Source organism: Sus scrofa, chromosome 13 (genome assembly GCF_000003025.6).
Source record: "Sus scrofa isolate TJ Tabasco breed Duroc chromosome 13, Sscrofa11.1, whole genome shotgun sequence".
In the NCBI taxonomy this organism is placed as follows: domain Eukaryota; kingdom Metazoa; phylum Chordata; class Mammalia; order Artiodactyla; family Suidae; genus Sus; species Sus scrofa.
The window spans coordinates 194,801,724-194,818,203 of NC_010455.5; the positions used below are offsets into that span (position 1 = coordinate 194,801,724).

At 43.5% G+C, this 16,480-nt stretch overlaps 1 protein-coding gene across 8 annotated transcripts in view; it reads right to left on the reverse strand.

Annotated features, from left to right (window-relative positions):
* TIAM1 (T-cell lymphoma invasion and metastasis 1) overlaps positions 1 to 16,480 on the reverse strand; it is a 461,256-nt gene that overhangs the window by 27,229 nt on the left and 417,547 nt on the right. For all 8 annotated transcript variants that reach the window (XM_021070904.1, XM_021070903.1, XM_021070906.1 and 5 more), the window contains 4 exons: positions 13,268 to 13,447; positions 11,600 to 11,668; positions 11,173 to 11,298; positions 4,085 to 4,193 (listed from right to left, as the gene is read on the reverse strand). In XM_021070904.1, coding sequence (XP_020926563.1) covers positions 4,085 to 4,193; positions 11,173 to 11,298; positions 11,600 to 11,668; positions 13,268 to 13,447 — 484 coding nt within the window. The remainder of the gene's footprint in view (positions 1 to 4,084; positions 4,194 to 11,172; positions 11,299 to 11,599; positions 11,669 to 13,267; positions 13,448 to 16,480) is intronic.

Genomic DNA, 16,480 nt, shown 5'->3' on the forward strand with positions numbered 1-16,480 from the left:
AGCGATTTTTAGAGACTGCTGTTCATTGTCCTTGTATTAAGAATGCCTTCTTACTCTGAGAGTGTGACATCTAGGGCCTTATAAACCCTGGGGAGACTGCCTCCCCAGAGCTAGCCAACTCCTAGAGAAGGTAAAGAACTCATTTAGAAGCATGCCTTTCCCATGCACACCAACCAATCCAGAGTCACCTGACGCCGTCTCTCTTCTATTAGGCTCTTACACTCCAATACTGGATGCAAACTATTGCATTTGGAATGGATAAGCAATGAGGTTCCTATTGTACGGCACAGGGAACTATATATCTAAACCCTTGTGATGGAATGTGATGGAGGATAATGTGAAAAAAAGAATGTGTATAAATGTTTCACTGGGTCATTTTGTGGTCACATTTGCTCAGTTGTCACAAATCAACTATAAGAAAAAAGTTTTTTTAAATATTCCCCCTGCCCTAATCACCCCAGGACCAGGTACCACATAATGCAGGACAGCCTATATGCCCCAGAGCCTGCTGGAATTGTTCCAACTAGCTTATTCTAAATCTGTTTACCCTGCCTCACCCTTCCTTCCTGCAGAGACCACAATAAAAGCTCTTGTCCATGTCCCCCCCTCATTCATTCTGCCTCCTCGTGGGCCCTGGTGCTTCCCCGGGTAGCCCTGCATAGTGTGCCATGCACCCCCTTCTCTTGGGAACCATGAGTAACAAACTATCTTTTTGATGGCAAATATCTCCTCATCTGCTGACCTCCCCATATCTGAATAATAAGAAAGCTTGCATTTTAAAACAGGCTTGGCCCGGTTTTACCCTGATTTTCTAATCTTTCAAGCACTTCATTGCTGATCAAACATCTTTTGAGAAAAGGCAAGGAAAAAAAAAGAAAAGAAGCAGCAGCAGCACCTTGCAGCTCTGGTAAGTGGAGCAAGGCTGATCTCCTGCAGCGAACACCTTTTAAGATCTGTTGTATGTTAATTCAGTGTTACCAGCCATTGGGATTTATCTCAGAGGGGGACATTTATCTGACCTAAGGTGACAACAGCAGCACTTTCCTCACCAGCCAGGGCTTTTATCTGTGTCCCAGCTGGGCTGAAAAGCAGCCCTGGGGAGTTGTGGGTCCCCAGACAATCAGAAAGCTACCTGTCACTGGATAATTAGGAAGACACAGCTTATGCCTTCCAGGTTCAAAGAAATGATAGAGAGAGAGAGAGAGAGAGAGAGAGAGAGAGAGAGAGAGAGAGAGAGAGACTGGCATAAAGGGAAAGGAAAAAAAAAAAAAAAAAAGGAAGAAGAAAGGACATTATATCAAAGTGACTTAACTGGAGGCATTTTTTTTTTTTTTTTTTTTTTTTTTAGCTTCTGATAAAAATGTATTTCCATCTCCAGTGATTAGGAACCTTAGCTAAGAACAGAAAATGTTGTGAAAGGGCATAATGAAATTGAAAAATGATTCTTCTCACCATCTTTGTTCCATAGAGAGAAACATGAACCACGGCGGAAGGGGCGGACCAGCTTCGTAAAGAGCTCAATCTTTTCATCTCATGAAAGCTCCATTGGAGGGAAGCAGACACCACAGGTCCAGCCACCAAATCCATGAAGAGAAAGGGGGCTGGGAATGAGGTGTCTAAAGGAGGGAGTCCAGGAGTTCCCGTCGTGGCGCAGTGGTTAACGAATCCGACTAGGAACCATGAGGTTGCGGGTTCGGTCCCTGCCCTTGCTCAGTGGGTTAACGATCCGGCGTTGCCGTGAGCTGTGGTGTAGGTTGCAGACGCGGCTCGGATCCAGCATTGCTGTGGCTCTGGCGTAGGCCAGTGGCTACAGCTCCGATTCAACCCCTAGCCTGGGAACCTCCATATGCCGCGGGAGCGGCCCAAGAAATAGCAACAACAACAACAACAACAACAACAAAAGACAAAAAAAAAAAAAAAAAAAAAAAAAAGGAGGGAGTCCAGGGGCCTGAGAAGTGAGTCCTGAGCCCAGAGTTAATGCATGAAGGCTACAGCTTCCATGGGACACATCCACAAGGGAGCCTAGAAATTCCCCTTAAAATTCTCGAGTCCAAAAAACATGGTCATGGGCCTTGAACACATCAACTCTATTTCATATCAGGGCAAAAGAGGGCACAGTTCTCAGCTCTTTGTGAGCTAAACAGCCTCACTTCCACGCAGCCGAGCTGGGAGTCTATTAAGAAGCAGAGCCAGGTACTTTTTGTTCTCGAAGAGTTCTCTTCATCCTCTTGGCACATCTGGCCATTAGAAAAATGTGGGTTATACAATATCTAATGTTTTAAGGGATGGTTTTGAAACATTCTATCCTATCAGGTGCAAAAATTAATGTTTTCGAATTAAGAAAAATCTACAGGGGCAGAATTTAATTTCATCGAGTGATTAAAAATAACACAAATTGCTTTAAGGATGGTGATGAGTGTATAATTTTACCATAGAGCAAAGTGCTCTAAAATTTTTATATCAACACTCTCATAACATTAGCATTCGGTTAAAAGTTTAAAAAGAAACACACATACCCAGAATTATATGACCAATGCAGTACACCTAAAACCACAAATGAGGCTATATGGCAGAACATGGAAATTGCTAGGTTCCCTTTAAATTTTTATGTTGAACTAGAACTCTTCTGCATAGACTATTACTAGCCTTAAGTATGTCATTAAGTGTGTCATTATCTGGGGCAGGATCTTTGGTTACCCAGAGACCTATGTTGTATTAATATTTCTTACAATAAGTTTTGAAATAACTCAAGCTAGTTCTCTTTGGTAGCAAACATCAATATAAGTAAATGATGTTTCATATTCAGCAGCTGTTTCCATGGCAGCCATGGTGAAGTGTTAAGGCAAAGCAGGCTGATTTCCAGAGATTCTTTGAAATCAAACTTTCTCTTAGCTTCACTGTTTACCAAGGAAATGTGTCTTTAGTCCTTTAACCTATCATCAACAGCCATAGGCGGAACTATGGAAATGAACCAACTTTCTGGAGACTCTTAAAGCATTCCATCATCTTCCTAGAACACTTAGGAAAAGGAGCTTGCCACTAGAAAAATTCTAGTCTTTCCTGTGCAAAATATAATTGTAACCTGAGTGATTTTCTTAAATCATCGAAACCATTTTAGTACTGATGGGGTGACTATTATCATATATCTGGGAACAAAAATAGGTGAGGGGGAGATAAAATTCTACAAAAAGGTGCATGCAGTGTGGTAGGTTATAATGAAATTAATGAAAAACAGGAATAAAGCAGGGAATTTCTAATGTTTTTGCATAATGGCAAAATGACTCATCAATTCCGGCCCCAAACAGCTTATAATGAAACTTTCATTATTAGAAAATTGACAAAACTGTTAATTCAAGATATTAATGCATTTCATTTCTCAGTACAGTTGGTCCTCTGTAGCTACAGGTTCTATATCCACAGGTTCGGCATTGTGGATTCAACCAACCACAGATAAGAAATGCTTGAGAAAAAAATTCCAGTAAGTTCCAAAAAGCGAAACTTGAATTTTCTACACACTGACAACTATTTACATGGCATCTATATTATATTAGGTATTATAAGTAATCTAGGGATGATTTAAAGTATTTGGGAGGATATGCATAGGTTATAGGCAAACCCTATGCATCTTATATGAGGGACCTGAGCATCCTCAAATTCTGGTTTCCTTAAGGGGTCCTGGAACCAATCCCCCACAGATTCCGAGGGACAACTGTACCCTTATTTGGAACATCCACCTGGCACAACAATGACTCTTAGATTTCTATCTAAAAGCTCCCAACCAAAGTTCCCATTGCGGCTCATCGATAATGAACCTGACTAGTGTCCGTGGGTTCAATCCCTGGCCTCGCTCAGTGGGTTAAGGATCCAGCATTGCTGTGAGCTATAGTGTAGGTCGCTGACACAGCTTGGATCCCACGTTGCTGTGGCTGTAGTGTAGACCAGCAGCTGGAGCTCTGATTCGACCCCTAGCCTGGGAACTTCTATATGCCTAGGGTACAGCCCTTAAAAAAAAAAAAAAGGCAAGCCTGAAATGCAAATTGACAATTAACATGCCCACCTGCTAACCAATCCTCCCAAGACTTACCTTTCACCAGGACCTTGGGGACCTTCGTGTGGCTGGCGCAGAAGGCACTGTAGAGCTTGAAGCGGTCAGCATAATACAGAAAGGATCCCCCCAGAGAGAACAGCACTTTCTGGATTTAATGAGAAACAATACAGTTCGTTATCTGGAACTATCAGCAGGATGCAGCAGGGAGCTCACCTCTGCCTGAGCCTCCCCACAAATCAGCATCATTCACACCTGTCACAGCTTGTCTTTGCTCGCGGATGCCCTATCAGAAAGCGTATGGGCTTACACATTTGTGTAATGGATGCTGGATTTGGCTTTCTCAGTAATTACAGTCAAGATGTCACTGGTTTTCCAGACTTGTCTTTCAATGACCTAGCTGGGATGTTTGAATGTTAATGAGAAGGTAGATAGGACATTTTGAAAAAGACAGAAATGTCCTAAATTCTCTCATTAGTTCCTGTTGGGATACAGACGTGACAGAACCAAAAAAAAAAAAAAAAAAAAAAAAAGGCAGAGAATGTACATTCCCCCCAAAATAGAAAATACCTTTCCCTGATACTAATTGCACCTTCTTCAATGCCACACTTTCTTCCAGCAGGAGCAGATAGAAACAGGCTCACCCCTGGGAATTAGGAATCCTCTCCCAGCCCACACCCTCTGCCCTAAGAGGATCAAAACTAGGCGGAGCCCTTGCCTGTTAGGAATTAAACATGCCTGAGGGGGGATACTATTTATCCTACATATATAGATACTTTTTTTTTTTTTTTTTTTTTTGGCCATCCGCAGCATACAGACTTACTGCCTCTTCGGCAACGCCAGATGCTTTAACCCACTGTGCCAGGCTAGGGAGCGAACCTGCGTCCTGGCATTGCAGACACCATTGATCCCATACCCCACAGCGGGGACTCCCATCCTATACACTTTATTTAAATATATGAAACAGGCCTTGGGAAACTATCTTTTATAGGTGTCACAATGAGTGAGTTTCATTCAGAAAGAGGTACTGCTTAGTTAGGTTGAGAATTTAAAAGGTAGATTCCAAGCTAAAAAAAAAAAAAAAGTTTTGGATTTGAGTGATAAATTGGTTTCCATACAGTGCAATTTATTGCATGAACAATGCAGAGAATTCTGATAGACGGTCCATTAACAAAAATAAGAAAAGGTTAATTATGAACCACACATGATTTGTAATCAGAGGCTTAAATTCATTCCCTACATGTTCTACTTTTCCTCCTTTTCAAGCCCCATCCCTCCCCAGACCTCACCCTCTTGATGGAGAGGGTATCAGGAAGGAGAGTTTGACCCTGTAGGTTTAGTCATCCTTTGAGTCACATTCAGTAATTAAATGAGAAACATTGTAGAAGAAAAAGCTCTAGGGAGTTCCCCAGTGGCCTAACGGATAAGGATCTGGTGTTTTCACTGCTCTGGTTCAGGTTCTAGCCCTGGCTTGGGAACTCCTGCATGCTACAGAACAGCCAAAAAAACCCCAAACTAAAGACCAAAAAACCCCCCAAAACGGAGTTCCCATCATGGCTCAGTGCTAACAAACCCAACTGGTGTCCATGAGGATGAAGGTTGGATCCCTGGCCTTGTTCAGGGGGTTAAGGATCCAGCATTGCTGTGACCTATGGCTGTGGCTGCAGCATAGGCTGGCAGCTGCAGCTCCAATTCAGCCCCTAGCCTGGGAACTTCCACATGTTGCAAGTGCAGCCCTGAAAAGTGGAAAAAAAAAAAAAAAAAAGAAAGAAAAAAGAAAAAGCTCTAAATGTAACCCCTCACTTTAGCCATATCAAGTCAGGCGTTTAAACTTAATATTTACTAAGCACTTACAATATTGCAAACACAGATGGAACATTAAGGTATTTATTCTTCTGGCCTTAAAAAAAGATCTCAGAGCACAAAGTATGCACAACCATGAGGGCTTTATACACAAAGTCTGCATTCTCCCTCTGTTCCCCTCCTGTGGGGCTTCACAGAGTTTCTTACGGGCTAAGGGACGTGGCAGATTTTCAAAGGGGAAAATGATCAAAATTTATTTAACCTCAGAACCAATTTTTTTTCTAATACTACCTTAGCGCTACTATTGTATGTGATGCAATTTGAACATTTTAACACATTTGTGTATTTTTGGCAAATATACCATCAGGATTTAAATGAAGCAGCAGTGGTGGAAGCTGATAGCAACAGGTTTAGGAATGAACACTGACTGTCCAGAAGCCAACATAGAGGTGCCTGAGAGCAGCCCAGGGAAGCGAAGCGAAGGTCAGGGAAGAAGTCTCCAGTGACATGACATTTAAGTGAAGGTCAGGGTGGAGGGGTCCACTAAAATGGAATTACATCAGTGACTGCCTCAGAGTGAACCTGCTAAAAGGATCATGCACCAACCCATCCATCCTTAGAACAACTCTGCTCATGATACGGTCATGTCCCTATCGCAGTTCTGACACCTAAACTCTTCCAAGGGGTGGAGAGAATCTAACCCCAAAAAACTCACCGCAGGAGTTCCCGTCGTGGCTCAGTGGTTAACGAATCCGACTAGGAACCATGAGGTTGCGGGTTCGGTCCCTGCCCTTGCTCAGTGGGTTAACGATCCGGCGTGGCCGTGAGCTGTGGTGTAGGTTGCAGACACGGCTCGGATCCCGCGTTGCTGTGGCTCTGGCGTAGGCCGGTGGCTGCAGCTCCGATTCGACCCCTAGCCTGGGAACCTCCATATGCCGCGGGAGCGGCCCAAGAAATAGCAAAAAGACAAAAAAAAAAAAAAAAAAACTCGCCGCAAATCAAAAGCTGGCCAAATGCATATAATGAATGTTAGCTACTTTAGATTAAAACCAAGTGTTTTCAGGAGTTCCCGTCGTGGCTCAGTGGTTAACGAATCCAACTGGAAACCATGAGGTTGTGGGTTCGATCCCTGACCTCACTCAGTGGGTTAAGGATCTGGCATTGCCGTGAGCCGTGGTATAGGCTGCAGACACGGCTCGGATCCCGTGTTGCTGTGGCTCTGGCGTAGGCCGGTGGCTGCAGCTCCGACTCGACCCCTAGCCTGGGAACCTCCATATGCCGCGGGAGCGGCCCAAGAAATAGCAAAAAGACAAAAAAAAAAAAAAAAAAAACTCGCCGCAAATCAAAAGCTGGCCAAATGCATATAATGAATGTTAGCTACTTTAGATTAAAACCAAGTGTTTTCAGGAGTTCCCGTCGTGGCTCAGTGGTTAACGAATCCAACTGGAAACCATGAGGTTGTGGGTTCGATCCCTGACCTCACTCAGTGGGTTAAGGATCTGGCGTTGCCGTGAGCCGTGGTATAGGCTGCAGACACGGCTCGGATCCCGCGTTGCTGTGGCTCTGGCGTAGGCCGGTGGCTGCAGCTCCGATTCGACCCCTAGCCTGGGAACCTCCATATGCCGCGGGAGCGGCCCAAGAAATAGCAAAAAGACAAAAAAAAAAAAAAAAAAAAAACTCGCCGCAAATCAAAAGCTGGCCAAATGCATATAATGAATGTTAGCTACTTTAGATTAAAACCAAGTGTTTTCAGGAGTTCCCGTCGTGGCTCAGTGGTTAACGAATCCAACTGGAAACCATGAGGTTGTGGGTTCGATCCCTGACCTCACTCAGTGGGTTAAGGATCTGGCATTGCCGTGAGCCGTGGTATAGGCTGCAGACGCGGCTCGGATCCCGAGTTGCTATGGCTGTGGTGTGGGCCGGCGGCTACAAATCCAATTAGACCCCTAGCCTGGGAACCTCCATGTGCTGCGGGAGCGGCCCAAGAAATGGCAAAAAGACAAAAAAATAAATAAATAAATAAATTAAATAAAAATAAATAAAACCAAGTGTTTTCAGGTCTGAATTTTTATTATGTTCCACATTAAGCCACTTTTTCAATTAATTGGCAACTAGGGTGATCTACTGCCCTAATTCATTTGCCAATGAACCAAACTGTATTTCAAATGGACAGCGTGACTCACCACCCTGAGAAATGAACTAAACCCAAGCAATTTCCAAACACACACAAAAAGGCACTGTATGCAGTGGTTAGGGTTCAAGGGGTATCATGTCCACAACTTACTCTTAAATGGTTCAGGGAAAAAATCATATTCTCTATTTACACACACACATATATGAAATAGGAAGGGAGAGAAAGGATAAGGCAAATGTGATCCAGTGTTAACATTTGGAAAATCTAGAAGAACAGTCTCTGGGAATTCTTTGTATTATTCTTGCAACCTTTTGGCAAGTCTGAAATTATATCCAAATAAAAATAGAGAACTATATATAATATATGTCCATATGCTTATGTGTATGAATGTGCATGTGCATTCTAAATAGCTCCTGCTGCAGAGGGACTGTGAAGAGATGTCACAGAAAAATACATTGAAGGGGCAGTCTTCACCTCAGATCCTACATGGCTGTGTATGTACAAACATGACACAGCCAGATTTCTGTACATCACAGAAGAGTCAAAGTGGATGGCAGCCCACACCTGTGCGGGCAACTGAAACCAAGGTCACCACAAATGCAAAAGTAATTCAGTGGGAAAGACCAAAGGAGAATCATTTCAAAAAATAGCACTAGAAAAATTAAGAAACTAAATATTCATAGGCAAAAAAAGTGACTTTCATACATCACACCAGATCAGAGACCTAAATATAAATCCCCACATTACAAACCTTCTCGGAGGAAACACAGGAGAAAATCTTTATGAGCCTGGATGAGGCAAAGAGTTCATAGATATGACACCAAAAGAACAACCCCCAAAAAGAACAAACTTGAAAGTTGGATTTCAGGAGTTCCCATGGCGGCTCAGTGGTTAATGAATCCGACTAGGAACCATGAGGTTGCAGGTTCAATCCCTGGCCTTGCTCAGTGGGTTAAGGATCCAGCATTGCCGTGAGCTGTGGTGTAGGTTGCAGATGCGGCTCGGATCCTGCATTGCTGTGGCTGTGGTGTAGGCTGGCGGCTACAGGTCTGATTAGACCTCTAGCCTGGGAACCTCCATATGCCGCAGGAGCAGCCCTAGAAATGGCAAAAAGACAAAAAGAAAAGTTGGATTTCAGTAATACCCAAAATTGGCTCTTTGAGAGACAATGTATGGCAAGAATAAAATATTTACAAATCACATATCTGCTAAAGGACTTATACATAAAATTTCCTAAGAACTCTCAAAACCCAATAACAAGAAAACAAATGGAGTTCCCTTGTGGTTCAGTGGGTTAAGGATCTGTCACTGTCACTGAAGTGACTCAGGTTGCTGCTATGGTGTGGTTTTGATCCCTGGCCAAGAATCTTTCATGTGCTGTAGGAGCAGCCCAAAAAAGAAAAAAAAAAAGGGAAAAAAAAAATAGGACAATGTGATAAATGGGCAAATGATTTGAACAGACACTTCACCAGGGAGGATATATTAGCACAAATTAACACATAAAAAGATACTTATTGTCATGTCATTGGAGAAATTAAAATTAAAGCCACAATGAAGTGCTTCCACATACACGGCAGAGTGGCTAAAAGTAAAAAGAGTGACCCAACCTCACTGTAAGAATGAGGAGGACCAGCTGGTGAGACTGTGCACTGTGCAACCATTTGAAAAACAGTGCAGCAGTTTCTTAAAAAGTTAAACATACACTTAACCATGTGATCCAAACATTCCATTCTAAGTATTTACAGAAATGAAAGCACAGAGTCACACTATAACTTGTACACAAATGTTCACAGCAGCTTTATTATTATTATCAAAAACTGGAAATAACTCAAATGACCAAGAAAGGGAAAAGGATCACAAAATGTAGTCTATCCACACAATGGAATACTAGTCAGCAATAAAAAAGTATAATTATATTGGGTGTAACTCAATATAATTATGTAGTAAAAGATGCCATATAAAAAAGCGTATAGGAGTTCCCATCGTGGTGCAGTGGGAATGAATCCAACTAGGAACCATGAGGTTGCAGGTTTGCTCCCTGGCCTTGCTCAGTGGGTTAAGGTTCTGGGGTTGCCTCGAGCTGTGGTATAGGTTGCAGACGTGGTTCGGATCTGGCGTGGCTGTGGCTGTGGCGTAGGTCGGCAGCTGTAGCTCCAGTTAGACCCCTAGCCTGGGAACCTCCATATGCGGCAGGCGTGGCACTAAAAAGAAGATTAAAAAAAAAGTGTATATGCAATAATTATGTCCATCATTCTGATGGAGGTGATGGTTTCACAAGGGTACACATGTCAAAATTCACAAAACTGTACGCTTTAAATATATGCAGTGTATTGTATGTCAATTACGCCTTTTTTTTTTAATAGCCACACCCACAGCATATGGAAGTTCCCAGGCCAGGGACTGAATCAAGCCACAGCTGCCACCTATACCACAGCTGCAGCAATGCCGAATCCTTTAACCCACTGTGCCAGGCTGGAGACTGAACCCTTGCCTCTGCAGGGACCTGAGCAGCTGCCGTGAGATTCTTAATCCACTGCCCCATTGCGGGAACTCGATGAATCTGCTTTTTAAAAGTACGTGACGGTAACATGTAAGCCAACATCACTGTGCATGAATTAGTGAGCTTTGTCGACTGGAAACTTGGCACAGGAAATCTCTGCAATAAGGGAAAGCCAACCAAGGAGGAGGAAATAAGCTGCAAGCACCCCTCACTGAGGTACAAGTCATAAATTCTCATTAAGGCTACAAGGACACCGTGTGCTGGAAGACTGTCTTCCGCCCAGATAACGATATGCATTTCTATTAACCAGTTTCCCAGAACAAGATAAATTAATTGGTTTATCAGCAAACCAAGAGTGCTCGTCTAATTTGCTAATAGCATGCAGGAAAGGACACTGCATAAACAGAGCAAAAGCTGGGTGCATCTTCCAAAGTAGAAGCCAGAAGATACACCAGCTTAATGTATGTTGAAGGCACTGGTTTTACCTTGGCCAGACAAGCGAGGCAGTCAGCTCCCCTCCCAGACCTCCCTTTAGGAGTATGGACACATCGACTGGCAGTCGGATGAAGACTCAACACCACAGCAACAGTGCCTCCTGGGACGTGCATTCAGGAGATTGGACTTGACCTTTAGCAGAGCCCACCCTGGACATCAGGAGGCAGCTATACACGACTTGAGGATGAGGCTTACCTTGAATTGATCAACTTTCTCAAGCTTTTCCAGATCAGGTACCAATCTCACTCCATCTTCCAGAGTTTTCAGGAATTCTACTTGAAACTCTACCATTTCAGTTAAATTTCCAAAGAGCACATCAAGCTGGAAAAGGCAAAGGAATTTTATCAACCCCATATTTCCTGCGTGTGCTGAACTTTTATTTGCTTCTGAGGTCAAAGTTTTTCTAGCCACACTCATCAATTAAGGTTATGCTCCCACTACCCGAGCATGGGGCAGCTCTCCAAGTGCACGCCATGAGCTCCACAGGCAATCATTTGACCAATTTATTACAATTAAATGAATTCGAAATGCTCTCAGTGTTGTGTGTGCAACCTACACCTTCCTCATCACCAGGTGAAGCTGCAGTGTGAGCCTCACAAAATACAGACAATTTCCACCATACCTCATCCTGGGTGAGAAAAGTTTCTTTTTGAAGAGGTTTTAGGTATCGCTCCATGAGACAGTTTAAGTCCTAAAGGTTGAAAGGATACCTGATTAGCACATCTAAAAGTCCACAAAGAATCAAAAACGAAAAAAACCAAACAAACAGAAAAAACAGATTATATTCCAAATGCTAACATTTCAGGCTTTAGGTCATCACGGTCCAAGAAAGCGAGCGAACCTTCTCTCAAAATATTTCAGGCTCTGTAAGCCATACAGTCCCTGTCACAACTATTTAACTCTGCGGCTGTAGCAGGAAAGTGGCACCAATATTACATAATTGTGGCTCTGTTCCAAATAAACAACAGTTTTACCAATAAAACTTTATTTGTAACAACAGGCAGAGAGCTGGATCTGGCCCAAAGGCTAGATAACTTGTTGACTTCTGACTTAAAGACTGAAATAGACCATTAAAAACAGAAACTCTCTGTTGTAACATACAACTAAATATAACTAAATTATGTAATTAAAGAGGTATATATAATTATGCGATTAACATAGATGAATTATGTAGTTATAAGAATATGTTATAAATTATACAGTGTTGAAGTAACTTTCTGGGTCCCCAGATGGAACCACTCCTGTCTTGAGTATCATGTCAGCAAACTGAATTTAGATCATGTTTGTAGCTCTGTCAATACAATTGACGAGAGTGCAGTATATCCAATCAGCCAATTTCCAAATGCCAAGCCAGCTCTAGGCCTTCTCATCCCACCCAAGGTTGACCACGTGGCCCCAGCCAATCAGTTATTTTCTATTTGTCCCTTCCTTGTTCTTTATCCTGTAAAAGCGTCTTGCCTTCTGTCCCATTTTGCCCTTCTACAAATGGACTGTCTACTTCATGAATAAAAAAAATTTTTTTTGGTCTTTTTAGGGCCACAAACGGCATATGGAGGTTCCCTGGCTAGGGGTCTAATCAGAGCTGTAGCCACCGGCCTACGGCAGAGCCACAGCCCCGCGGGATCTGAGCCTCGTCTGCAACCTACACCACAGCTCATGGCAACGCCGGATGGTTAACCCACTGAGCAAGGGCAGGGACTGAACCCGCAACCTCATGGTTCCCAGTCGGATTCGTTAACCACTGCGCTACGATGGGAACTCCATGAATAAAATTTTAAAGTTTGCTTGTATCACTTCTAAATTGTCTTCTTTAATCATTTTTCAATAGTTGTATATATTATAAATTACCTAAGGAACAAATCACATAGTTCTAGGAACACAACTTAATATCAGAACAAAGGATAACATGAAAGAGACTTGCTATCCTTCTGCCTAGACTCAAAGTAGATTTTGAAGATGGTACTCCTTAAATGTGTCAAAACCCAATTCCATTTTAATATCAGCTCAACAGCATATTTGGAAGGTTGAAAGGTAACATTCCCTATCATCCTGAGTCAATCGATCAGTTATCTATAGCAATACATTGCTATGAGCATGATGTGCTTCCTGAAACCACAAAAGGCGATCCCAACATTCAGAATCAAGGCCACGTTCCTTTGGAACGACCAAGATTCTCTTCATTACCGGGATCTGGCTTTGCTGCTCGTCAGCATCAGTATAAACACACAGCATTCACCCTGCAGAAGGATGGAAGGGAGGATGCAGGCAGGGAAGGCTGGGGAAGACGTACTTTCACGTAGGTGCGCTCCGTCTCCAGGAGCTCACAGATGACCTTGCGCAGCTTATCGGCATCCGTGAGCTGTCTCATGGTGGCCAGCTGAGGCCCAGCGGAGTCCTGGGGCGACGGGCTTGGGTCAGAGGGGTTCATCTCATGCAGACTGCGGCAAAACGCGGCCACCTGTTCCGTGCTCTGAAGAGCACAGTTGAAAAGGCAAGGCAGACCCAGTTAGTCCTCACTAGAGAGACTTGCCTGACATCTGTCCATCCCAAAGAGGTTCCTCCTGATTAATGAACTGCCACGCACAAATCGCATCTCTGTTTCCCCAAATTGCTCCACACATCTGAGAGCTCACTGAATGATGGAAACAACCGTAACAACTGCTGACAAATACCGAGTGATCACGGCAGGCCGGGCATCGGTCGGATGCATTTAATCCTCCCACATGGGGAAGGCTCTTATCATTCCTAGGTAACAGTTAAAATAACGGAGGCCCAGAGAGGTTACGTAACTCATCCAAGGTTGGCACTGGTGGAGCTTAAAGTATATTCCATGCAGGCAATTCTTAAACACAGAGGAAAGCAGCTAACGTCAAGTTGACTCCTCCTCATTAGCATATTACCTTTCCCTCATTAGCATATCCCAAAGGGAAGGACGCGCAGAATAAAGACAAAACAAGGACATGGGAAATCGGGAACCTAACAAGGATGCATTAGCAGCAATGTCATGATAGGAAAGAGCACAGCCAGGACCCACATCCACATAATTGCTAATCTCATAATTATTAATTCTCTTAAGGTTACACAGCTTATTTCTGGCTAGCACTGGTCTCATGTGCCAGGGTATATCAGTCATCCATCAGTGGCACTGAGACAGGCTGGGAGCCGGGAGCTGGGACCCTCTGCTGCAGCGCTTGCACCTGGACATCTCTTCCGAGCAAGAAAATACAGAAAAACTATATGGAACTAAAAATAATTCTGTGCATGCACAGTTGGGGCAAGTTCTGGAGAAGAAGACACAAAAAGATCAAAAAACCCAACTGCTACTTCTGAAAAGCTTGGAGCGAAAGCAGGATGTTGGAGTAAAAGCAGGGTAATGCCCACGCCTCCCTGCATACAACACCCCCAAAGGGGTGGGCAAATGACCTCAGCCACCCCTCTGGCCCCACCTCTGGACCTGCCCCCTACCCTCACTCACTCCATGTAAGGAACCAGCTCCTCCCTCCTCTGGGTGCAAACAGGAGAAACTGTTACTTGTTTCTGCTCCCCTCCTTGCTGTAGCAGGGGCTGGGAATAAAGCCTTGTCTGAATTTCTTGTCTGGCCTCTTACCAATTTCTATTGATGAAGGAAGGCCAAGAACCCTGGTCAGTTACAGCACTGTTCAATGTTTGCCTATGGATGGGAGTTTCTATGGTGGCACAGCGGTAATGAACCCAACTAGTGTCCACGAGGGTTCCATCCCGGGCCCCGCTCAGCAGGTTAAGGATCCAGCGTTGCCGTGAGCTGTGGTGTAGATCACAGATGCAGCTCTGATTTGGCGTGGCTGTGGCTGTGGCCTACACCAGCAGCTGTAGCTCCAATTCAACCCCTAGGCTAGGAACCTCCATATGCCATAGGTGTGGCCCTAAAAAGACAAAAAAAAAAAAAAAAAAAAAAAAAAAAAAAAATATATATATATATATATATTCCCTATGGAATCAGACTTTCGGACACTGAATATACCCACAAAGAATTCTCCTTTTGGTGACTAATGAACAATTCACCAAAATAGGCTGAACTCTATGTATGTGAATTATATCTCAAAAGGGCTGTTAAAAAAGAAAGACTATTTGTTTCTAGTCAAAGCTTGTTTCTGTAGAAATAAACAGTTTTAGTTAGTTATGTTACAGTTTCACTAACTCAATGGCATCATCAAATATGCAGTTAAGTGTGGCTTTGTCTTAATTCGAAAGGGACAAGTAAATGCATTTTAACAAAGATGCCCACACATCTTTCAGATGATCTGACACTAACTCTAATAGGTACCTGCATTATAACACAGGCATTATGAGAGCAGGGTGTTACCAAAATGAAAATCCCATGGAAAGACCATGGTAACCGTTGACAGCTGAAGTGCCCTGCCCTTCAGCTAATCCCAAACTCTCCTTTGTCACTTTGATTTGTCACACGCCAACACAACACATGTAAAACTGGCACCTTCACTTACGCCACGCTTGTCTAAATGCCCCAGTGATAACCACAGCTGCCTGTCCTTTATGTGCAAATAAATATCATAGCTATTATTCACCACACATAAATCCATCACTGCATTCCCCTCAAGACAGAGGAGACCTTTCTGCAGTTTTATCACTTAACACAGGCTGCCACGTGAAATCTGATGTCTTCACAGGGTTATACCCAGGATGTCCCAGTTTTTAAGAAAAGACAAGCCATAACCTTGGGACTCTTGACGCATATCAAAGGCAGGAAATTCAACACACATTCCCCTTTGTGCTCCTAACCCACACCAGGCTGACTTGTTGCCCTTCTCGGCACTTTCTGGTTCTAATTCATGAGAAGCGTGGCATGGAATTTCTGGGTTTTCATTCTCTCTGTTTCACCACAAATACCCTGAGGTTTCCATTTGTAAGAGTGTGAGTAGGGTTTCTGACTTGGCCTGTGTCAAGTCCAACACCTCTAAGGTCTGGTATTTTGAGTATGAAGCAAGTCCACCAGGAAAGCTCAGGTTAGTGGGATGTGGGCTTGGGCATTAGCGGTCCACGCTTAGCCATCGCCTACCCAACTTCATCTCAAACAGCCAGGTTCCTCACCTTCCTCCTGACACACCCCGCCTGAACCAAGTTCTAGATTACACTAGGAAATACCCTGTGCATCCCAGGGGATGCCTAAAAATTCCCATGAGTGTTTCTATAGAGAGTTCAGAGCCTTTAAGGATCCCTCCCTTACAAGACCCATTCCAAAGCTAGGACGGATTTAGCCAGAGGGTCTCTGAAGTTGACAAGGGGGCAAGGCAGTTTCTCCACGGCCACCCCTGTTCTCCGATTCCAAGTATAAACTCTCGGGTTTATTACAAGGAACAGGGTCTTTTTTTTTTTTTTTTTTTTTTTTAACTTTTCCTCAAGGAAATAAATATTTACTACATATTATTAGTGATTATATTTTACAGCAAAATTAAACTAAATACATACACTTTTCACCAACAGAAAGTGGGCATCAAGGTATCCA